The 24,089-nt window shown below is 53.7% G+C and overlaps 1 protein-coding gene and 1 pseudogene across 1 annotated transcript in view; both read left to right on the forward strand.

Annotated features, from left to right (window-relative positions):
- Window positions 1-24,089, forward strand: part of CNGB1 (cyclic nucleotide gated channel subunit beta 1) — a 62,811-nt gene that overhangs the window by 26,672 nt on the left and 12,050 nt on the right. The window contains exons 17-29 of the mRNA XM_045533613.1: window positions 3,334-3,496; window positions 8,930-9,037; window positions 10,997-11,154; window positions 12,281-12,436; window positions 13,395-13,603; window positions 14,512-14,562; window positions 15,020-15,106; window positions 17,097-17,161; window positions 17,411-17,533; window positions 20,185-20,326; window positions 21,026-21,185; window positions 22,326-22,423; window positions 22,518-22,601. Of these exons, the coding sequence (XP_045389569.1) occupies window positions 3,334-3,496; window positions 8,930-9,037; window positions 10,997-11,154; window positions 12,281-12,436; window positions 13,395-13,603; window positions 14,512-14,562; window positions 15,020-15,106; window positions 17,097-17,161; window positions 17,411-17,533; window positions 20,185-20,326; window positions 21,026-21,185; window positions 22,326-22,423; window positions 22,518-22,601 (1,604 nt within the window). The remainder of the gene's footprint in view (window positions 1-3,333; window positions 3,497-8,929; window positions 9,038-10,996; window positions 11,155-12,280; window positions 12,437-13,394; window positions 13,604-14,511; window positions 14,563-15,019; window positions 15,107-17,096; window positions 17,162-17,410; window positions 17,534-20,184; window positions 20,327-21,025; window positions 21,186-22,325; window positions 22,424-22,517; window positions 22,602-24,089) is intronic.
- LOC123625480 lies at window positions 5,801-6,224 on the forward strand (annotated as a pseudogene).

A 24,089-nucleotide genomic window follows, 5' to 3' on the forward strand; every position in this document is an offset into this window, starting at 1 on the left:
CAGGAGGTCTGGGGACCACACTCTGAGAAGCGCTGAGGCGTAGCCATTTGTCCACCGCTGCTCAAAAGTGTGGGCCTAGAACCAGCAGCTCTGGCATCACCTGGGAGCTGGTTAGGGATGCAGATTCCCAGGCCCCATCCCGGACCTGCATCCTCAGCGTCTGCATGGTGACCGGTTTGTCCGCACATGAGTGTCTGAGGGGCAACAGCCTTGAGCCCTGGTTCTCCAACTTGACTGCGCATTGGACTCATGGGGAGATTCAGAAATTCCTGCTGCCACCTCATTCTAGACCATTAAGTCAGAGTCTCTGGGGATGGGCCGGGCTATCAGAAATTGTCACACCTCCCCAGGTGACTCCAGTGTGCCGCCCAGTTTAGGTCCCAGGGCCCTAGGAAGTTACTGCTTCTGGTTAGAAGTGAACTGAATTGATCTCCAGGGTTTCTCTGGACTGGAAAATTCTACCAAGCTAAGCATGTTTGAGTCCAGGGTTCTTTGGGTCTAGGAGTCTTAGTGTCTGTGAGTTCTGGGTTCTTTGATTCTAACTCATGTTGAGTCTGAGGTGGGAAATGCTACTGCTGGTTTGTAAGCAGAGACAGCATGAGAAGCTGGGGGGCTGCCAGGCTGTCTCCCAAAGCTCTTGGGCAGACCACCCCGTGACTTGATGACGCATTAGATGTTGAACTCCAGGGACAAGAGTGTGCTTCGGAGCTTGGGTGGCACTGCTGCCAGTGCAGGGGGGCTCCAGGCTGGTGTGTGTTGGTGCTGGTGGGAGGAACCCACCTATCTTGCCTTCCCCAACTCTGTGCTCCTGACTGCAGTCCCCAGGGTCCTGCCTCTGCCTGAGACCCTCTGGCCCCAGCACCATGGCTAACACAGGCTGGAACATGGAGCTGAACCGCCTGGTGCAGGACCAGCTCCCTGGCCAGAGGGCCCCTGGGCCTGGCCCCCCAAACCTGGCGGAGCACCTCCCCAACGTGCCCATCTACCACCGCCGCCCCATCACCCGCATCCCTGTTCTCACCTCCCGGAGAACCACCTTGTCCAATTCCAGCTTCGCCAAGGAGACCAGGAGCTCCATCCGTCGCCTAGGTAGCGTGACCTCACCTTCACCTACTCAGCATGCTCGTGTCCGTGGCGTGTGCTTCTGCATGGCTTGGACTGTCTTCCCACGTGGGTGCCATGGTCATGGCATGTGCTCGTGGAAGACCACCCCTGCTTGCTCTGCTCATCAACGCCTTCATCCTGCTTTGTGGTGGTTGCTTGAGGGATTTTAGTCCCACGCCTAAAATTCCACAATCAGTAATTCTTTTCTCTTGGTTTAACATTCCGTTCTGCAGGCCCATCATTTTTTTTAATAGATAGTCACTCCCATCTTAGTTTAAACAAGTCACTCACTCAGATCTCCAGGCCAAGAGGCTTGGGCAGCAATAAAAGGAGAGAAGGAGAACAGAAGAGGAATGTGGGGACCCGGTGCAGATAGAATCTACTCACGAGAGTCTGCTGGGAGCTGGACTTTTTGGTCAGCAAATTCCATTTCAGGAAATGAGAACTGGCAGGTGCAGGCAGGCAGACAGGCAGGAGAAGCACCCGCAGAGGCCAGTGCGAGGGAAGGCCTGTCTGGATCCATTTAATTGTGACAAGCTCCCCATAGTGGCATTCCAGCTGCCTGATGACAAAACACTCGGGGACATCCTGGCACCTCTGGACTAACCCCTGTCACTTTCTGCCTTAACCCAAGCCAGACCTGCCCACCTTTGATTTGACAGTGTGTGTGTATTCGGTTGACACTGTGCAAAGCTGCCCCTGAGACCAGCACAGGCAGTTAGAACTGAACGTTTTATGAGAAGTCACCTATGGCCCTCCCACCCCGAATGTGTCTGGTCCCATCTGATCTTGGAAGCTGAGCGGGGTTGGGCCTGGGTAGCACTCGGGTGGGAGAAGAGGTCCACTGTGACCCTTCCCTCGTCTTCCAAGGTGGTCACAGAGAGGGGATAAGGTGGCACTCAAGTCCTCCTGCGGTAAGTGGTGCTACCCCAGACTCCCCTTCCAGTGGGCAGCCCTCGAATCTCCTCCTCCAACACCCACCCCACAGACCACTCTCTGATAAACCCCACTTTCATTTACTTCCTATTTTTCTCCCACTGGATTCTTTTTTATTTAATAATGTGTATTCATACAGGAAGGCTGCTTATTACTATGCAAATGGAAAACCAGCATTGTTTGCCGTAAATAGAAGGCGTAAATAGAAATACCCACAAACACACTGAAAGCCAACTGGGGTGACGGTTTCCAGTGAGACTGGTGGCCCGCTGGGGGCTGGCAGCCGGGGTCTGCTCTCTTAGCAGAAAGGGGGCTGGGCGGTGTCAGAGGCGCTAAGGCCGGAGCAGCTCTAACCCCAGACTTGCTCTCTGCGGTTTCAGGGTCTAGAGGGAGTTAAAACGGGAGCAGCGCTCTCATTGTCATCCTCCGCCTCGTCTCGCGTCTGCCCTGGTCCCTGGGAGCCCCACACTCTGGGAAATGTGCCCAGGGACACAGTGGGACAGTGGACAGACCTAGGCGTGGTAGGACACGACGATTTTAGATGCTACAGACCAGGCCGTGAGAAGGTGCAGCCAGAGCATGACGCCCGCTTCAGTGAGGCTTCCGGCACCTTCTGAGCTGAGATGTTGTTTTAACGGAGGCCTCATGTCCAGGGGCCGTGACCTCAGGACGACGGCAGAGATTAAACTTAAACTCTGCGAGGTAGTTGTTACTGTGTCGTTGTTCTGTGGATGAGGAAACCGAAGCAGAGAGCAGCGAAGAAACCCACGCAGGGCCCCGCGGAGCCACAGGCAGCCAGCCTGGCTCATCCTCTGCGAGGCTGTCTCGGGGCGCCTGGGGAGGCATTGTCACCCTACCTTGGGATGGGGAAACTGAGGCTCAGAGAGGGGAACCAGGCTGTGCTAGGCCCGGCCCCAGGTCTCCAGCTCCCCCAGCATCCTCCTGCCCTCTCTGAGCACTGTCACCACCCTGGGTCCCTGACGCTTGTCCAGACACGGGGACGCCGGGCTGGGCTTTGGAGGGCTGAGTTCCAGGCTGTGTCCAGGAGCTCCCGTGGCTTCTTTCGTGTCTCCTGGGCCAGTGGCTGGAGTAGCCGTGGCGCTCAGAGGACCCTGGGCACTGCACTCTCGCACCCCTGCATGGAGCTTGCCTGTGGGCCCCGCTGGGCAGTGAAGCTGCCAGAGGGCCCCTCCCCCCGCCAAACATGCTTTTTCAAGAACACAGCCAGCCCCCTGGGACCTGGCTTCTCTCTCTCTCTCTCTCTGACTCTCTCTTCTCCTCCCTCTTCCCAAGTGGCTGCCACAGAAGAGCACCCAGAAGTGCAGGTGGAAGATACCGATGCTGACAGCCGCCCCCTCATCGTGGAGGAGAATCCACCCTCGCCCCCGCTGCGGCCACCATCTCCTGTCAAATCTGACACCCTTGCGGTCCCGGGCTCAGCCTCGGGGACACACAGGTCATTTTTTTATGCTTCTCTTGGGCTTTTCTCAGCACTGTGCCACCTGTCCCTATGGCAGACGCGGAGATCAGGGAGCAGATCATAATCCCATTAAACACAATCCCAAATGCCATAATCCAGAATGTTGAAACCCCAAAAGATCCAAATCCCAAAGATATAATTCTGGATAAAATAATCTTTAAAATATATTTATTGACATTTGAGAAACAAAAACATGACAGAACACTTTATGGGCCACTTTACAAGTAAATAGGGAATAAGAACATTCTTTCTCTAATTTTTTTTGTTTGTTTGTTTTGCTTTTTAGAGAGGAGGTCACACTGTCTGGAGTGAGTGCAGTGCACTCAGGCTGGAGTGCAGTGGCTTAATCGTAGCTCATTACAGTCTAGAACTCCCAGGCTCAAGCGATCCTCCCGCCTCAGCCTCCCAAGTAACTGGGACTACAGGCATGCGCCACCAGCCTGGCTAACTTTTAAAATATTTTTAGAGATGCTATGTTGCTCAGGCTGGTCTTGAACTCCTGGCCTCAAACGATCCTCCTGCCTTAGCCTCCCAAAGTGCTGGGATAACAGGCAAGAGCCACTGCGCCCAGCCCGACATAAATATTTTTGCAAGCATCAACACTTAGGTATACTAACGATAGTTGCACTATTATAACAGTTATAAGCATACGACCTGCGTTTATGAAGAAATCGGTCAAAAAGGGAAATGTATAAATGCATATCTACAGATTACTATGGCTGGTAATTGTGTGCATCCACCTTTACAACTGCAGTCATCAATGAACAACTCAAGTCTCTTGACGAGGTGGATCCAAAACCGCGAGGGGTCACCACCACGTGTACAGTCGCCCAAAGAGCCAAGATCTTGAGAAATTTTATCTTTCATAAGGGCAGATGTACAAAAAGGACAGTTCTTCATTTACTGAGGAAGTTTCAACATTTTTGTGTACACACACAACGCTAACACACAAAGTCAACCTTGTAATAATGTGCTTTTATCGAGTCAAATTTGCAAAAAGTTCATAAAACCAATTAGAACTCTGTAAAAATCTCTACGCAATTTATACCTCCGATATCTAAAGCGATGCAAAGATGGAATACATCACATAGTGAATTGTAAAAAATAATGCTAGCAATTTAAAATAGTGAAAAAACACTAAGAAAAGAAAAAGAAAAAAAACCCTGAAAAACTAAAAAGAAAATTTAACATATGAGAAGTGGTATTACAGGGATAGATTATGGGCGATCACACCAAGGTAGTCCATAAGTGCTGGTCGGCTTTCACGGTCTCACGGTCATAAGCTGTGTTTCGAAGTCTCGCATCATGACGGATAGCTGATGTTTTTCTTTTAGGACATCAGGGGATATGTTCACATTTTCTATGTAGCCCTGCTCTTTTTGAAGTTCTATGATTTGCTATACACCGACAGGAGCACTCCGTATTGCATTTTCTCATCTTCTCTGCCATGCTTCTATCTTATCTTAGGTACAAGAAAATTCATTCCCCGTGCACTTGTATACAGACCGCAGGATGCGACTATCCCATGATGGTGATTTGGGGGATTTTAGACATTAGAGATTTTGATCTTTTGAGATTTCAGTATTTGGGATTATGGCATTTAGGATTGTGTCTTTCAGGATTATGATCCAAACTCATAGGTTAGAAGGGGTAATATAATAATAAATAGTATAATAATATATGATAAATGTGACAGAACTAATTTCTACCCTCTCATTTTATTTTATATTTTGACAGGATGCTATTATGAAAACTTGTATATGGTTATAACTTGCCAGGTCTTTTTTTAAATCCTCTCAACAAATGTTTAAGTGTACAGTATAGTATTGTCAACTATGTGCACGTTGTCAAAGTACAGCAGATCTCTAGAATTTTTCATCTTGCACAACTGAAACTCTATACCTGTTGAATGGTGACTCCCATTCCTCCCTCCACCCCTACCCAGCCCCTGGCAGCCACCATTCTACTGTATGTTTCTACACTTGACCTCAGCCAAAAGGCCAAGAAACGATCTACTTTATGTTTCTATGAATTTGACTACTTTAGATGCCTCAAATAAGTGGGATCATTCAGTATTTGGCTTTTTTTGTGACTGGCTTATTTCACTTAACATAAGGTCCTCAAAGTTCATCCACGTTGTAGCATATGACAGCATTTCCTTCCTTTTTTAAGGCTGAATAATCTTCCATTGTATGTATACACCGCATTTTGTTTATCCATTCGTCTGTCAATGGACGTTTAGGTTGTTTCCACCTCTTGGCGATGGTGAATAATGCGGCAATGGACGTGGGAGGGCAAATAGCTCTTCAAGATCCCAATTTCAGAACTTGGGCCCAGCAGAATGGCTCCGCAAAGAAGGGTGTGGAGAAGAAGATGGACCATTCTGCCACCAACAAGGGGGTGGCCCACGGATACATCATCGACACTCACAAGCGCATCCCTGGAGTGGGCTCCAAGAAGCATGTCCCTCTGGCACTCAGAAAGATCTGGAAATTTGCCGAGAAGGTGGGGACTCCACATGTGAGCATTGATACCAGGCTCAGCAAAACTGTCTGGGAATGTCCCACACCGTATCCGTGCTCAGTTGTCCAGAAAACGTAATGAGGATGAAGACTCACCACACAAGCTCTACACTTTGGTTACCTAAGTACCTGTTACCACTTTCAAAAATCTACAGTCAACATGGATGAAAACTAACCGCTGATTGTCAGATACATCAAATAAAGTTATAAAACTACAAAAACAAAACAAACAAATAAGCAAAAATCCTGATTTCAGTTCTTTTGGATATATACCCAGAAGTGGGATGGCTGCATCATACAGTAGTTCTATTTTAAATTCTTTGAGGACCCTCCATACTATTTTCCATAGTGCTATACCATTTTCCATTGCCACCAGCAGTGCACAGGAGTTCCTATTCTCCATATACTCGTCAACACTTGTTGTTTTCTGTTTTTGTTTTTTGTTTTTTTAATAATGGTCATCCTAACAGGTGTGAGGTGATATCTCATTGTGATTTGCATTTCCCTGATGATTACAGATGGTGGGCACCTTTTCATATGCTTGTTGGCCATTTGTATGTCTTCTCTGGAGAAATGTCTGTTCAAGTCTTTTGCCCATTTTTTGTCAATTTGTTTGTTTATTTTGCTATTGAGTTGTAGGAATGTAGGAATTTCTTATATATTTTGCATATTAACCCATGATCAGATATGTGGCTTGCAAACATTTTCTCCCATTCTGTAGGTTTTCTTTTCACTCTGTTGATTGTTTCCTTTGCTATGGAGATGTTTTTAGATGGATATAGTCCCACTTGTCTATTTTTGCTTCTGTTACCTGTACTTTTGGCATCCTCCCCTCACTTTAATATTAGATAATATAATGGAAACACTGCAGAACACTAGGAAAATAATCATCTCTAATCCCACAAGATGGTGTTTTTATTGCTCTGTATTCTCTTCCCTGCCTCTTTGATAGGCCCATGATTTGTGTGGTTTTAACTGAAGAAGTGATCCCATCTGAGGTGCCATCTCATTCCATGAGCCCGTTTCCATGTTGCTGGCTGTCTCCTTAGTGCACATTCATGATGGCTGTGTGACGTTCCTCCAGTTCCACTCTCTTGTTGGGCACTGTCATCATGGTACTATGACCTTGTGTTTGGTCTTCTGCTCCCTGTCCTTGGGCTCCTCTCTCAAGAGTGGGACTCTTGGTCAAGGCTGGGCACATTTTTATGCCTCTTGAGACAAATTTGTGGCCGAGTGGCTGGAGTTGCTTTTGAACTTGAGGCAGGTAACTGACAGAAGGCCCTGAATACAGCTTCAGGCTCACAGTCAAGGGCAGGACAGTGCTTTATGAATGACTATTTCAGTGAAGGGGGAGCTGTCAGTGCTTCTCCTGCATTGGCTGGATGGAGAAATGGTTCTTTTCTTCTTAATTTTTTCTCTAATCCATGAGCTCCTGGGTAATTTCTCAGCTGAGGTCTGGAGCCTGCCAGAGTGCAGATGGCTGGATGTGGCAAATTTAGGGCTCTCAGATTTTAACACGGAGAAAAGACACAATCTCATGCGCCTAAGCACACAGCTCACTGCTCCATCCGTTCCTGTGTTGAGTTCCCTGAATTATGCACAAGGCACAGGAAGAATTCCAGAAATGGTGCCACCATGCTTGTAGACATCTGGTCTACCTACCTCTGTTCCCATTATATGGGCAGAGAAGCTATATGGACCCAGCTTGGGGGGGCATATTTAGGGGCGGGTAGGGGACCAAGATGATGTGAAACTAGAATCCAAGCCTCTGGCCTTCTGCATGTGAACTGGGCCTATGAGGCTCCTCTTGTCCCTGTCATTCATTCCTTCAGAAACATTTATTGGACGTTGTCATAGGTGCTTGGGACGCATCAAGGTGGAGCTGACATTCTAGTGGGGCCAAGATAGACAACGAACTAGTAACCAGACAAACAAGCAGGTGCTAAATTGAAAGTACCCATGAGAAACAGGGGGTGAACCTCTGCCTGCCCCCAAGAGGGGCGAATTCTGACGCCTGCCTCTAGAGCTGAGGCTGGCAGGGCTGACCGTGGGCAGGGACAGAACGAGCATCAGGAGCAACTGATGGGAGCCACGAAGCCATGGAAACCACAGGGCCCTGACTGAGGGCCAGTCTGGCAAGGCCCTTCTTGCAGCTTAAGGCTGTGGTTTGGAGTGAATCCCAGCTCACTGCTTGCAAGATGTTGGCCTTAAGGCGAGTCATTTAACCTGCCTGGGCCTCCATTTTCCCAGTGTAAGACAAGGGTAAAAACACCACCTGTCTCCTAAAACGTTGTGAGAATTTAAGGAGCTGCTGCCCCGCCAGGTGCTCAGGTGCAGGGGCCGGAGCTGCTGTTCCGTTCCTGGCTCCGGGTTCTCTGGGGCAGCACGTGCCCCCCAGGCTCGGCAGGGCGCCCTGGGCTGGCCGCAGGAGGACCGACTTTAGTTCTCGGCTATGGGACCTTTGTCCCCAGTCTTCTTGTGTGGGGATGCCCTTTCAATTCCAATGAGAAAGAAGTGAATCCATGAGTTTTGCCAACGTAGGCAAGTTGGCAAAAGGTAACGGGATAGTTTCAGAGCCTTCTGGAATAAAGGTGGCTGCTGCTGTCTCTCCTGTATCCCCCTGGAAACCCTAATGCTGGAATCCCGGGTCGTGATGGTGGAGACTGCAGATAGGCGCCGGCCTGGAAGCCTGGCAAGACTTGGGTTTGGGTCCCAGCTGAGTGTACTAGTCACCTGCCAAGGTCAGGCACTGGTAGGAGGCAGGCCTAGGCTGCAAACTGAAGTTTGCCTGATACCGAGTCAGTGTTGTCACCTTCATGTGGAGGCCGCTGGGCAGATGTGGAGACTGCCCTCACTCAAGGCCCCTTCTACGTCTGTGTCCTTGCAGGAGCAGGCTGCCCTCTCAGGATGATGAGGCTGAAGAGCTCAAGGTGCTGTCACCAGCCGAGTCCCCCATGGTCGCCTTGTCGGACCCCACCACCCCGCAGGACACTGAGTGAGTGGGGCCACCTCTGCGGTCTCAGAGAGTTGGGAGGCGGGGCAGGGAAGGGTGGGGAGGGAAAGGAGGGAGGGAGCACAGGTGTGTTTAGAACCCTGCACTGCAAGGCAGATTTCGCCAGCGGCTTCTGAGCAGCAGGACAGGGCAGGGTCCCCTGCCCAGGCTGCTTCCGGCTGGCCCAGGAGTCCTGCAAAATCTGCAGAGTGAGCTGCAACTGTGGGCCTAGCTGTGCCCATGACCCACTCAGAGAGGGAGGTGTCTCTAGGCAGAGGCCCCCCTTGTAAAGGAGATGTTAAGGGGTGCCCCCTGGCAGGGGCTCCTGTTGCTGAACCCCTGAAATGGCCAGTGGGGGCAGGGAGGACCGCCAGGATCTCCAGTGAGAACCCTGGGGAGCCCCACCAGCTCCGCTAGCTCAGAGCCAAGGCTGTGGGCCTGGGAATCTGCATTTCCACAAGCTCCCCTCCAGGGGATTCCGATGTAGCTGGTCTTCCGTACAATGTGTGGCAGTCACTGTGATGCCGTTGGCCTCTGGGCCTCTGACATCTAACTGTCCCAAGAGCTGGGCCAATGGGAGGTGTTGCATGAAGGGTTCCAGTAGCCCTGGGTGATGGTGAATGCCCTGGTGGCCCTGGGCTGTGGCCTGGAGTCCCCATCACGCTCCCTGCCCGGCCACAACTCCTGGCCTAGCCACAGGGGACAGCAGGCTTTCCTTCCTCCTTCCTGTCATTTTTTTCTATCCGTAATTCTATGCAGTTTATGCTTAACAGAGCTGTGGAAAGTGCAGAAAAGATAAAGAAGCAGGAAAAAAATATCCAAGCCTCAGCTGTAGTCAGTTGTCCATTTTGGCACACAGTGGAGGCAAATTTTATGCAGTTGGGTAGGGTAGGCTTAGGGTTTAATATCAGAGAATAAGGCAGAAATGAGGTATAATAATTCAAATGACCCTTGGGAACCCTTAAGGAGGTCAACGTGGAGGCCCATGTATCAGCTAGGGCAAGCTGCTGTGGCGAGTAGACCCCAATGGTTCAGTGGCTTGAGGAACAAGAATGTATCTCCTATGTCATGGTTGTCTCACTAGTTGCGTGTTTCAGGGTCAGTGGAAGGGTCTGTTCCATGCAATCGTTTAGGGACCCAGTTGACAGCAGCTCTGCCGCCTTCTCTGTGTGGCTTCCAAGGTCCCACTGGCCCCCGTAAGAAAGGGAGCGCTGCAGGCCTCTCTTCAGCAGGGAGGCCCGAAGTTGCACGTACCGTATCTACTCACATTCCCGCGGCGAGAGCTCGCGCGACCGCACCTGGGAAATGCAGTCCCCGCTGGGTGGCAACTGTGCATGAAAAAAACACTCAGCGAGGTGATCACAGTGAGGCCACTCAGTGGAGAGCTGGTCACATGCTGTCTCGACTCCTCCAGGGCACACCCCATGCTGAGTAGGATGCCAGGCAGACTCTCATGCGTTCTCTCTCTCTCTCTCTCACTACCAGGGCATAAATGTTAATTCCTATAAGTTAAAGGATGTATAATGTGTCTGCACTGCTTTTTCCCAGCTCTTTCCTAAACCTGAAAACCTAGCCCTGTTTCCCTCTCTGTTCTGTCCCCAGACACATATCCCATGTGAACCCCACACTGGGACTAACAGCCAGATTTGGCTGAACTCCAAACTGAGTTCTAAGAGTTCCCCCTAAGCTAGAGGTGGAAAGGTTTTTTCAGAGCTGCCCGTCTGAATCAGATCCTGTGGGGTACATTTTCTAGAAGCTGGGCCGGAGCACCTGGTCGTTGTCCCCAGACTGACTTTCCTCCTAGGAGCTATTACAGTGGGTCTGTGGTTCCTGACGTCAGAAGGAGACAGGGCAGGACTTACCTCCTTCAGGCTCTGCTAGAAGGTGGGACACAGACGCTGCCCGGCTCTGGTCTAGGCCACGGGGGTCCCTTCCTGCTCAGCCGTGGTGGTGTTCCCACAGTGGCCAGGACCGTGCCGTCTCCACGGCCAGCCAGAATAGCGCCATTATCAACGACCGGCTGCAGGAGTTGGTGAAGCTCTTCAAGGAGCGGACAGAGAAGGTGAAGGAGAAACTCATAGACCCTGATGTCACCTCGGATGAGGAAAGCCCCAAGCCCTGTGAGTCTAGAGCTGGAGGTGGCCCACCTGGCCAGGGATGGGGTGGGGACTCCAAAGCCCCCTGCCAACTCATGGTGAGGGTGGCCATAAGGAAAGGGTTGGGGTGCACGAGAGAACCCCAGATCTGCATGCTCTGGATTTGGGGCCCCGTATGTGTAGGTTTAGATCTGAATCCAGGAGGGGAAGCTCAGCGTTCTGGCCAACCCTCCAGCCGTACTTGGCTCCCTCCCCCACCAGGCAGGCACTTTGACTGACCCTCCTGCCCCTTCCCACTGGCGGGTGGGTGGTGCCACCCGGGGTTGTGTCTCACAATCTTACACTCAGGTGCTGTCCACAGCCTCCCCTGGGACCAGACAGTCTTGTTTTTCAGAGACCTCAGTGCCTTGAAAGTTCTTATGGTGCTACCTGAAAGCTTCTTTTCTTTCAAGGTCTCAGGAGGAAATAAGAAACACGCTGTCTTGTCAGAGAGGTTTTCTAGGTCTTTCCAGACGAGGTCTATGTCCTGGAATCCATGGTGTCCACAACAGACCTAGCAGAACCTGACTCCCCAGTCCCCAAGCTGGGAACATAGCCATACTGAACCTATAAAAGCCGATCCCTAGGTCACAAAAAGCATCAGTACAGCTGCACGGGGAGGCTGTGGTTCCACCAGCCTCTCTTTTTAGAGAAGAAGGAGCTAAGATTCCTTCTCGGGAACTTAGAGCAATATTTTCCTGATTTGATTTTGTTGGGCCCTCTAGCATTTCAACCGTGGTGGGGGGAGCACTGGGTACAAAATGCCCCTAAACCATCAGAGAACCAAGGGGGCCCAAACACGGACATGCAGACACTGAAACATCCAACTTGCCCAGAAATACCTCATCTGGGGTGGCTTCTGAGAAGCACTCCCAGACGGGGGGCTGGCAAGAGTTTCTGGGTGGGCTCCAGCCTTCCGTTGAAGATGGAGCTACGGGGCTCACCCCAGGAGAGCACCCTAGTTTCTGCACACAGAGCTTGCCGCAGACTGTGTCATGGTGCCAGGGTGCCCTCAGCTCCGATTCCAGGCTCTGTAGTTGGGACCCTTCGCTCTGCATCCTCTACCTGGGCCTCAGGGCTGGGTCAGATTGTCCCCAATGCCGTCCCACAGCCCCAGCCAAGAAGGCCCCAGAGTCGCCTGCAGACGCGAAGCCGGCTGGAGCACAGCAGGCTGAGGAGGAGCACTACTGCGACATGCTCTGCTGCAAGTTCAAACGCCGCCCCTGGAAGGAGTACCGGTTTCCACAGAGCATCGATCCACTGACCAGTGAGTTCTTGGTGGGAGTGGGTGCGCCCTCTGGGTCCCAGGAGAGGGCAGGACGGTGGGAGGGGGATGCGGGGAGGGTTAGTGGAGGGGACACGAGAGCCAGGGTGAGAGGCCATGGACATTCTGGGTTTGTGACCTTTTGTGCTTTTCAAAATGATTCCACACTTGCTCACCTAATTCTCAAAACAAACAAACAAACAAACAACAACAAAACTCCCTGGAATAGGAACATAAGAACCAGAGCTCATGACTCTTGGCCAAGTGTTTCTGTTCGGGTCATGCTGGCTCTTCCCTGGATCCCCCGCTTTGAGCAGAAAAGGGCAGAGTTCTTCCAGCGTCTGAAGTGAGTTCCCCTGGCTTCCCTCTAAGCCATTCCACGTTCCTCAGGAATAACACTGCTTCGTGTGTGCGCAGTGCTTTACAGTTTACAAAGGACCTCCCTGCCTCTCTTGTATGACCTTTTCCTGTGACTTCTCTGAGAAGGGCATGGCAGGTGCCAGAGAGGGACTTTCTCAGGGTCACGTAGGAGATCATTTTGGGGCAAGACTCTGACCCTGGGCTTCTGAAACGACCAGGTGATCCGCAGCATCTGTCCACTTGTCCGTCCGTCCTCCACGCAGCATTTACCAAGGCCGGAAATACAGTTTTGGAAAAATTTCAAAAAGAATCAAAGCAAAAGGGTTTCCTAGTTAGCTGCCTTATTAGCCAATAATGTCACCATGTTCCCTCCCCAGAGTATCCCGATTTATTAGCCTAGCAGAGATTTATTTTTAAAACAAAGATGGTTTTACACACTCACACCCGGTTCCAAAAGTGCCGCGTGTTGGATCTGGAGGCAAGTGCAGACAGGTAGAATGAGGATGCCTCATTCGCCTGGTGCTCTTCCCCTGATGTCTCCGGTGAAGAGCGTCTTCTGGCTGACATTCTAGAACGTTCCTGCCCCCTCCCTTCCCCGTAGACCTGATGTACATCCTGTGGCTGTTCTTCGTGGTGCTGGCCTGGAACTGGAACTGCTGGCTGATCCCCGTGCGCTGGGCCTTCCCCTACCAGACGCCGGCCAACATCCACCTCTGGCTGCTGATGGATTACCTGTGCGACCTCATCTACTTCCTGGACATGACCCTGTTCCAGATGCGCCTGCAGTTTGTCAGAGGCGGGGACATCATTGTGAGTCGCAGGCAGATGGAGGGGGTGACCAGGGGCAGAGCCCCCAGCCAGAGCCCTCGGGGGACTGAGCCCGGATGCTGTCAGAGACAAGAAAATAAGCGAACAAGGAAATCTCAGGCACTGCTGCCTGTGCTTGTTCAACAGTGTGGTTGCTTATTTAACACACCCTTAATGTGCTCAAATGAACACATCGGGTACTGTTCATAGGTGAATTAGTCCCCGGACCACCCGATGGATTTAAAGATGAAGAAGTGGTCCAGAGAATGGCCTTGAGTGCACGTGCACTTGGTTCAAGTCCCAGCTTCACCACACCTAGCCGAATCACCTCTCTGAGCCTCAGTTTCCTCATCTGTAGAATGGGGACAGACCTCGTTCCCAGTTTGTAGCGTTGCAGCGGGGATGAGTTGAAACACAGAGTGCTCGGTACAGGCAACTGCTGGCAGCCGACATTACCTGGGGGTCCTGCGAACACGCTGATGCTCTCCTAGGCGGCCAGTTTGCGACCCCGTGCTCTGGCCTGGCCTTCACTTACCAGGGAGGACACTGAGGCCCCGACTGTGACTTATCAGGAGAGGGGGACACAGTCCCCCTCTCCCTGTGCCGGTCACTTTCCAAAATTCCACACTGGTGGCACCTGCTCCACTGTGTGCCAACAATTTAGAGGAAAGAGAATCCCGTGGCCAAGTCCTTCCGGCCTGATCCTCAGTAAATGCAGCTGGTCTGGGCAGGACCAACGGGCGAGAGAGTAAGTGTGACATTCTCGCTTTTCATCCAAGCAGTCAGCATCCAGCCGGTGACATGGCGCTCTCATAGGAAGGCAAAGCTCTTCGAGGATTTCCACTGCTCCCCATGGGGTCGGGGATTACACTCCAGGGTCAATTCACTGTCTTTATTCCATTTTCTTCCAGACCGACAAAAAGGACATGCGAAATAACTACCTGAAGTCTCAGCGCTTTAAGGTGTGTGCCCGGGATGCAAGTTTGAGCGTCCTCGGGGTCTCGGAAGGTGACATCTCAGAGGCCCTGGGTGCTTTGGGGGCCCCTGTGACGTGGTTCCTGCCACATGGGGGGATGTAGGTCCCATTTCCCATGGGAGTGTCCTGCAGGCCACAGGCCCCAGGAGACCAGCCCAGTCTGGGTGGCCCTCGGAGGCCACCTTTCCCTGTGTCTGTGCCACACCAGGTCCCTTTGTGGCACAGAGCCACTATCCACGGTAACGAAGCTGCCCTTACGGTTGGCAACATGGGCTTTAAGGCCAAACGGGGGTTTGCTGGTGGGATGCCCTCTGCCTTCTCACTGTAGGCCTTCCGGGGCATTCTGCCCTCACCTGCCCATCGGAGGGAGCGACCGCCCCCAGGCCCCTTGCCCTCTGCCCCGGGCTCACCTGTTTCACTGTGGCGTCCGGCTGGTGTTTCAGATGGACATGCTCTGCCTCCTGCCCTTGGATCTTCTGTACTTGAAATTCGGTGTGAAACCCCTCTTCCGCTTGCCGCGCTGTTTAAAGGTAGGACTCAGGGCCCCACCATGCCGGGCCTTCAACTCCTCCATCCGCACTGGTGTCTCGGAGTCTCCCCCGGCAGCACCGGGGAGGGAGAGGTGTCCTTTCGGGGCGGCCCAAGGGGAGATGCATTTATTCCATAGGCATCTTCTGGAAAGTTCATCGCAATGGCTAGTGCTTCCTGCAGCACTACGTTAGGCATCATTCCACGGACTTTACAAATGCCTACTCCTCAACCCGCGATGGGAGGGTTATTAACACCATTTTACAAATGAAGGGACTGTGGCACAGAGAGTTTAAGTAATTTGCCCAAGGTCACACAGCCAGGAAGGAGTGGAGTCGGGATTTGAATGCAGGCAGTCTGTCTCTGCTGTTCATGCGTCCAGTAGTTACAGACACTGTCAAGAGAAGGGCTTGTGTTCTGTGATGGTCTCTGTCTAAAAGAAGGGGAAGTTGGCGCTTGGAGAGGCTGGGTGACTCGCCAAAGTTGCAGGAGCGAGGAAGTGCCCGGGGCGGATTGGAGTGTACACTGCGACACCCTTTTCATCACTGGTCAGTGCTCAGAGTATCAATACATCTGTTCCTTCTGCTACTCACTGGGCAGACCCTGTGTCCCAGGGAGGGTCTGGCTGGCACAGCACGGACGGGAGACCTGGAAACCATCCTGTAGTGTGACCAGCATGGACAGCCAGTTGGAACACTCGGGACCCCCCAGATGGATTTTGCTGGCCAACCACCTATATTCATGTCCCTCCTGACACAATGCCTGGTGTCTTTTTCCAAAAACGGTATTGAAGGAATTTACCAAAAAAAAAAAAAAAGGCAAATGTAGTAACATTAATAACCCAGAGGAACAGGGCAGAGAAGGGCAGGAGGCCTGCAGGTGCTCCGATGAGAGCAAGCGCACCTGGCTGCACTTGAGCACGAAGCTGCCTCTGAGCTTCCTGGCTGCAGGAGCAAGGGGCACTGTAAGTGGCACCATTCTCATCTGACACATGCCGGCCTCCCGGGGTGCAAGGAGCGGCTTAGAGCCAAACGTCAGAACGAGCAAGGTGGAGTCCACAGGCCAAGTTTTACCCCAGATACAGAGGTGAGGTCCGTGACGTGGTTCACGCACTGGCCCTGGTGAGTGTGTGTAACTCACACGTTTGCTCAACTCAGAGGATGAGACGCTGAGAGGGACCCGAGCTCGTGGTTATTCTGCATCCAGTTTAAACTCTGGGTGGAAATTAGAATGAACCCTCGAATGATGACTGGCATAGCCCTTAGGGAATCTTCACAAATTGACAAATACTATTGCCAAATACAAAAACATCAATGTGTGCAAAGATCTGGGGGTGATGTAGCACCATGGCAAGAGCTCGAAGCTTTGAGTTCGACCCGGGTTCCAGCGCTGACTCCGTCATGCACCAGCCGTGTGCTCGGGACAAGCGACTGGACTTCTCGGGTGCCCGTTTTCTCTCTGTCAAAGGAGAATGGTGACACCTCCCTCACGTGTACATAGGGAATCAGGCAATGTATATAAAGTGCCAGTCGTGTCACAGGTGCGCGAGAAAGGAGAGTAGTTATGATTAGACTTTTATTATTACAAATCAGCCTTGCAAGGATGGAAGGCAGGGGTGTTAGGGAAGCTGTTTCTTCACAAAATGGTTTTCTTTATAAGTAAACATCCAGACCGCATCCTTAGCCTGGGACACCTGCATCCCTGAAAGTTTCATGGCAGGATTCGGGAGGTCCCGGTGTCCTCTGAAATTATATGCAGTTGTGAGAACGTGATTCTGCGTCATTTCTGGTGGGCCATGGCTTTCATCAGATTCCTGAATGGAGTTTCTAGCCTCCACCCTTCAAGGGGCTGAGGAGCTCTGATTCTGAATCCTCACTGTCCCGTCCCCTCCTCCCGGGGCTGCAGAGAGGGCCCTCGGTCCTGGCGCCTGTGGGGCGGGGGCAGTATGCCAGCAGGGGCCTGGGCCGCCCTGATGCCTCGCCCTTCCTGCAGTACATGGCCTTCTTCGAGTTCAACAACCGCCTGGAATCCGTGCTCAGCAAAGCCTACGTTTACAGGTGAGCCCCCCGCCCCAGGCATGCACAGCACAGTCCCCAAAACACATCCAGGTGGGCCGGCCCAGTTACCGGCTGGTTCCCACTGGCCGGGTGTCCATCCCTCCAGGGGCAGGTCCCAACGGGGGGACCTCGGAGGTGGGCATCTGGGGGAGGGGAGGATTGGCTCGTTCCTTGTAGTCCTGGCCCCTGAGTGAGATGTCGCCACCACCCTCCCTGCCACTGTGCTCACGCGTCCCCCCCCTTCTGCAGGGTCATCAGGACCACCGCCTACCTCCTCTACAGCCTGCACCTGAATTCCTGCCTCTACTACTGGGCGTCCGACTACGAGGGCATCGGCTCCACGCACTGGGTTTACGACGGCGTGGGAAACAGGTGAGCTTCGCGGCCACCTCCGTGACCTCCTTCCCCTTTCTGAGACTCGGTTTTCTCATCTGTACAATGGGGGTGGTATTACATTCATATTTCTGAGGAGGAATAATAAATTAATCTGTGTCACATGTCCAGACTGTGCCTGGACAGGAGTCAGTGGCCCCACTTGCCAGCTGTGGGTATTGTCGTGGGGAACCCAGCATGCCGGGAAAGGACTTCCTAACCCGGGGCGGAGAGAATGAAGGGGTCACAACCCCTCCTGGAAATTGGAGCTACGTTTTGACAATACGTTGGCTTTTCTAGGGAAAGGGTCCTAGCTTTCCTCAGATTCTCAAAGGGGTTTTTGCCCCAGTAAACTAAGAACCGTCTTCCCTGGGGTGAAGCCGGGCACCACTGCCACCGGGCAGCTCCGGGAAGGACGGCAAGCAGGGGAGGGGAGGACAGGCGACAACTGGCTGGGACCTCCTTCTGCAGGGCCCCCTGGGGAGGGGCTCTGGCTGCCCAGCAGTGAGGGGGGGCGCCCCTCCTTGGCAGCAGTGCTCTTTCCAAATGCCGCCCTGCAGGGGACCCCAGCACGGGAAACGGTGCAAGCAGCGAGGGAGAATTCTTGAGAAGTCCGGTAGCGTGAAAAATAGCCACTCTTAGAAAGCCACCATTTGTGGAGGGCTCAAGGCCCGGAGTCCCTGCGTGTGCTTGGTCCCACATCCTGTTCCCGGCCCCTCCTGCCCTGGCTCTGCCCCACACTGGGGCACGGAGTGTCCCCACAGGGCAGGCAACGTGTCCCAAGTAGCATGGGATACCAGGACTTCAGGGAGGTCCCAAAGATGTGTCGTGACAACGGAAGATGCCTCCAACCGGAGTCTGGGGAGAAGCCGGAGATGTGTGGACTTGGCTCCTGTGTCCTCTGTCTGTTGGTGGCCCAGTGGCACCTGCACCAGAGCCTTGGGAGCTGCTCCGTCAAAGGCCATTTCATGCGCCCTCTAGTGGCCAGAACTAGTAGGACAGGGCTTGATCGGCCGGGCCGGTCTTGCCGCCTTGTGGAACTTGCCGGCAACAGGTGATAATGACAGGCAGGGAGGCCCGAGCCCGCCCAAGCCCCAGCCCACCCCCTCCGTAGCAGCCGCTGTTTCCCCTTCCCAGTACTCGTCGCACATTGGTAGCCTGTCCCCGCTGGACGGCAGGCTTCCTGAGGGCATGCCCGGGTCTGTCCGGTCCCCCACTGCAGGCACGTGGCAGGCACCCGTGACGGTGAAGGCTTTGCCAGCTGTCTTGCTGAGAGCCCACCGCGCACCAGGCTCTGTTCTAGCATCTCCTTCTGTCCTCGTGGTCGCCTGTGAAGGCGTTCTGTTGTCTCCCCGCTTTATGGGGAAGGAGACTCGGGCTGGCAGAGACTGAGTGATCTGTCCAAGTTGTGCAGCTAGAACGTGGCTGAGCCCGGCTGCAGCCCAGGCGCTCTGGCTCCAGAGCCCATGTCCCGTTTACGACGCTGCGTAAGTAGCTGGTGAGCGGAGCCCAGGAAGGCGCAGAAAAGCCACCCTGCTGACCCCACCTTTTGCCCACCTCTGGGAGGGCTCAGCCCGAAGGTGTGGCAGGAGTGTGGGGGCCTCGTGCTGCTTTGTGATCATTAGACAAGCTCAGCGTCTTAGTCCATTTTGCGCGGCTATTAATATAACAGAACACCTGAAGCTGGGTCATCTATACACAACAGAAACGTATTTCTCCCGTTCTGGAGGCTGGAAGGCCACGGTCCAGGTGCAGGCAGGTTCGGTGTCTGTTAAGGGCTCAGTCTCCACTTGCAAGACCCCCTCCATCAAGCCCGTTTATAGTGGGCTTTATTCATGTGGGCAAAACCCTCACGCCCTAAACAGCTCCCAAAGGCCCCGCCCCCCAGCACTGTTGCATTGGGAATTGAGTCTCCAACACATGAATGTGGGGGGTCACGTTCAGACCACATTCAGCACTCGGGGAATTTCATATGCCCTTCACCACACAGTAGGACCCCATCACCCACACCCCACTTCCTGAGGGTTCACAGCCTGTGTCAGGGGGGTACTGATGGCAGATGACAGCTCGGAGAAGCAGACAGCATCCCGGGTTCTAGTCCCAGCTCTGGAAGTTGCCAGCTGGTGATTGTGGGTGTTCCCCTTCCCTTTGGCGGCCTCAGTTTCCCTGTCTGGAAGATGGTCAGGCAAGGGAGAGGGTCAGAAAAGTTGGTCCTCAAGACATCTTCCAAGTCTGATGTTTCCCTTGCTTTCCATGAACCAACGCAATGGGAATAGCAAAGGGAAAGGCAGTGTCAATTACAGGAACGTTGGAGGAGTTGAAGGAGCACAGCCAGCAGGAGTCAAGAGACCCTGGCCTATCCTCCTGCTGACTCTTCCTAGAAATCTCCTGGGGCCTCAGTTTCCACATCTGTAAATCAGGATGATATCATGTCCCTGCAGGGTTGGGTGAGATCCACGACCAACCCAGACAGCTGCTCTGCAAACTGCAGCATGCTCTGCACGCGTGAGAGAGTTTGTGTTGCATTTTCGAGCTATAAAAGGTCTCTCTCGTTTGCACAATATGCATCTGTCAGAGGTGTCTGAGCCAGGACACCCAGGGACAGCAGATCGGGGCCTCTGGTGACCGAGGTGCTTTCCTCCTCTCTCCAGTTACGTTCGCTGTTACTACTGGGCCGTGAAGACCCTCATCACCATTGGCGGGCTGCCTGACCCCAGGACGCTCTTTGAAATTGTCTTCCAGGGGCTGAACTATTTCACGGGCGTCTTCGCTTTCTCTGTGATGATTGGACAGGTAGCTGGGGCACCAGGCTGGCTTCCCTCCCACCTGACTGCAGGGCCCCGTCTGCTACTGCCAGGAGTGTCACCCCCCGTGCCTGTTCCTTTCGGACTAAGCCTGGGAAAGAGCCTGGGCCCTGCATGATTCCCGCTCCCTCTCTGAGGCCATTCCCGTTTGAAACGTCCATCCCTTCGGGGTACCTGCATGAGCTGGGCTGAAAGGTTTTCTGCGAAGCCTGAGGATTTGGGCTGCTCCCTTTGAGAGAAACCCCTGGTGTTCCCGACATGCTGGGGCAGCATCTTACATTCCAGCCGGTGCATGAAGCGACAATTGCGGGTCCTCAAAGTTGCCTTTGAAGGGCCCCACCCTGAGGGACAGTACACTGGGTCCGTATTTCCTCCAGCGTCAGACACCAAGGGGCCATGCTGTACCAGAATCAGCCCAGCCCAGCACGGTGTTCCCTCCTCGTCTGGTCCCAGGGGGCTGAAGCCACCCCAGGGGCCGGCAGCCTCCCTCCTCTGGAGGCAGAACTTGCTGTCAGTACAGCCTTCTCCGTGCATGGAGGTCTGCCTGCCTCTCTCCCGACCCCCGGCACCCCCGCCCGCTCCCGTGGGCACCTGCTCCTGGTCTGTGTAAAGTGACACATCGCAAACCCACTGATGGCCCCACTCTGGCCCCGTGGCTTCCTTGACCTGGCCTAACATGTTCCCCCAGATGAGAGACGTGGTGGGGGCCGCCACGGCAGGGCAGACCTACTACCGCAGCTGCATGGACAGCACGGTGAAGTACATGAACTTCTACAAGATCCCCAAGTCCGTGCAGAACCGCGTCAAGACCTGGTACGAGTACACTTGGCAGTCGCAAGGCATGCTGGGTAAGACTCCCCCCCCCCCAGGCCCCAGCCAGCTCCAGTTGCCTGGTGCCCTCGGGGCCTTCTGGGGCCTCCTTCATCCTCTGTGTCCCTGAGGCTGTGGCCCCCAAATTTATGTGAGATGGGTCTAGCAAGGCCCGTGATGTGCCTCAGGCTGGGCTGGCACAAGATCCCTGAAGAATGAGGGGCTTGCCTTCTGGGGGCCGCCCACCTCCCGCACCCACCTCGAAATGCATCCCCAGCTCGGGTGGGATCGTGATTCCACCCCCTGTGCTGCGTGGCTGGGCCAAGTCACTGCCCTTTCCTCGTCTGTAAAGCAGGGACTGTAGTAGTGGGTGTGTCTTGGCTTGCTGGATTTAATAAAATAATCTTTGTAAAACACTTAGTAAAAAAGTGCCCGGCTGATAGAAGTGCTTGATAGACTTTACTTTTTATTTCTTTTTTATTTTTCAAAATTTTTTTTGAGACAGAGTCTTACTCTGTCACCTGGGCTAGAGTGCCATGGTATCAGCCTAGCTCATAGCAACCTCAAACTCCTGGGCTCTAGCATCCTTCTGCCTCAGCCTCCCGAGTAGCTGGGACTACAGGCATGCGCCACCACGCCTGGCTAATATTTTCTATTTTTAGTAGAGATGGGGTCATCGCTCTTGCTCAGGCTGGTCTTGAACTCCTGAGCTCAAACGATCCTCCTACGTTGGTCTCCCAGAGTGCCGGGATTACAGGCATGAGCCATGGCGCTCGGCCTTCTATAGAGTTTTCTTGCCAGTGTTGTTCTCACAGTGTGAGTGGAGAAGACGGATCATCAACAGTTGCCATAACGGCTGTGATAAGAGCTAGGGCACAGGGGCTGCTAACAGTAGCTGGGTGGGAGATGTCAAGGGAAGACTTCCTGGAGGAGGTGACATTAGTGGTGGTTGTGAAGAATGAGTAGAAGTTAGTCGGGGAAGTGTGCAGGGGTGTTCCTGGCAGAGGAAACAGTGTCGGCAAAGGACTGGAGGTGAGGGAGGGCTCTCTCTGCTCTAGGGTGGTTCCGTGTGGCAGGGGGGTGGTGTGTCCAGGTGAGCAGTGCAGTGGGGACTTGCCCAGACGTGTGCGTGGAGAGGGACTCGGTTGCCTCTGACCCTTGCCACGTCTTGTCTGCAGATGAGTCAGAGCTGATGGTGCAGCTTCCGGACAAGATGCGGCTGGACCTGGCCATCGACGTGAACTACAGCATCGTCAGCAAAGTGGCGCTCTTTCAGGTACCCCCGCCAGCGCCCCCACCCGCAGCGCTCCGCGGGGCTCCGCGCCCAAACCTCCCTCTAAACAGAGTTCCTTTCCCCTCCTTGCGGGCAGGGCTGCGACCGGCAGATGATCTTTGACATGCTGAAGAGGCTTCGCTCTGTCGTCTACCTGCCCAACGACTACGTGTGCAAGAAGGTGAGGCGGCTGCAGGGGGGTGTGGGATTCGCAGGCCCCCTGCCTTGCAAAGAGCCGGGCCAGAGGGGCTCGTGTGAAGGCTCGGTGAGGTTTGCAGGCCGGGGACAGGGCAGGATTGTTGGGGAGGGACAGTGGCGGCTGCAGCTCCATGCACCGGTCACCTGGCCCTGGAGCGGATTAGGAGGCTTTGTCAGCTCTAGGCAGTGAACACAAATGTGCCTCGGGCCTTGCAAAGCAGTTCCACGGCTCTCTCCATGTGGGACCGTGGGGGTCTGGATGAGGAACCCCACCTTACAAAAAGGGAAACCGGGGAGCCTAAAGAGGGGCAGGACCTTGACAGTGTAGCTGGAATTGCTTCCAGGGTCTCGGTCTTCCCGTCAGGCAAGGAGTGGGCCAAGGTCAGAGGCTGCAAACTGGTGGCCCTTGGGTAGGATCCGGCCCACAGATATTTTGTGGGTTTTTTTTCTAATCTTTAAAAAAAAATTAGTCGAATTAGTCCCCAACCTTTCAACATTGGAAGGTTTCACGTAAAGATCCAGATCTCTGGCTGAATATAGCAAATCTGCTTACATGGGGTCCCACTTTCCCAAATAGCGAGAGTCGGCTGCGCTGCAGGGAGGGCTGCCCCACAGGGGGGCGTCGTGCCCTCTCCTGATGCCACAGGCCCCACCTCTCCCCACCGCCCTGCACCAGGCTCCCTTCCCTGCCTGGCACCACCCGCTGACCCTAGAACCACAGTGTCTGGAGCCCTTTCTGCTCCCTGTCCTTGGCACCCGAGGTGAGGCCAAAGTCACTCGGTGAGGAAGGGGGGTGGGCAGGAACCCGGGCCTCAGTCCTCTTGTACAGAGCTGTCAACGAGGTTCAAATCCGGGTGCCCCCTAAAAAAAAGAGGCTGGGAGTGTGAACAGGGGTGACAATATCATGCAGGCAGGCTCTGTGAGACTTGGGAACCCCATCTCTGGAAGGTCTCTGTCTCCAGGTTCTGTGCTGTGCAGCAGTGAAGCTTCTGGAAGCAGAGAGCTGGGGGAAGAGGGAGAAAGGATGCTGCAGATGGCTGAGAATTTAAAGCCGCAGTCTTAGGAAGGCCAAGAGGGGTCTGGGAACAATAGCGTGACTTTTCTGCCATTGGAGCCACTTCCTCGCTGTGTAGCCGTGGGCAAGTGGCTTGGCCTCTCTGAGTCCTGCTCTTCTCATGGGTAAAGTGGGGATATTTACAGTTGTGAGGACTGAATAAGATGTGCGTACAGTTTGGCACCGTGCCGGGCGCTGTTGCTGTCATCGTCGTGGCTAATGTAGCGTTTGCTTTAGATGAGAAAAGGTGAACCAGGTGTTGGGCAGGAGTCTGCAAGTTAAACTGCGCACTTGGTGAGCGCGTGTGCACAGCGCCCTCTGCTGTCCAGTTTGCTCTGCAACAATCTCTCTGAGACACCCAGGGGGCTGGCTAGTGAGGTGAGGGTCCCGCCACCCTTCCGCTGGTGTGAAACTGCA

This window comes from Lemur catta, chromosome 20, assembly GCF_020740605.2.
Source record: "Lemur catta isolate mLemCat1 chromosome 20, mLemCat1.pri, whole genome shotgun sequence".
NCBI lineage: Eukaryota > Metazoa > Chordata > Mammalia > Primates > Lemuridae > Lemur > Lemur catta.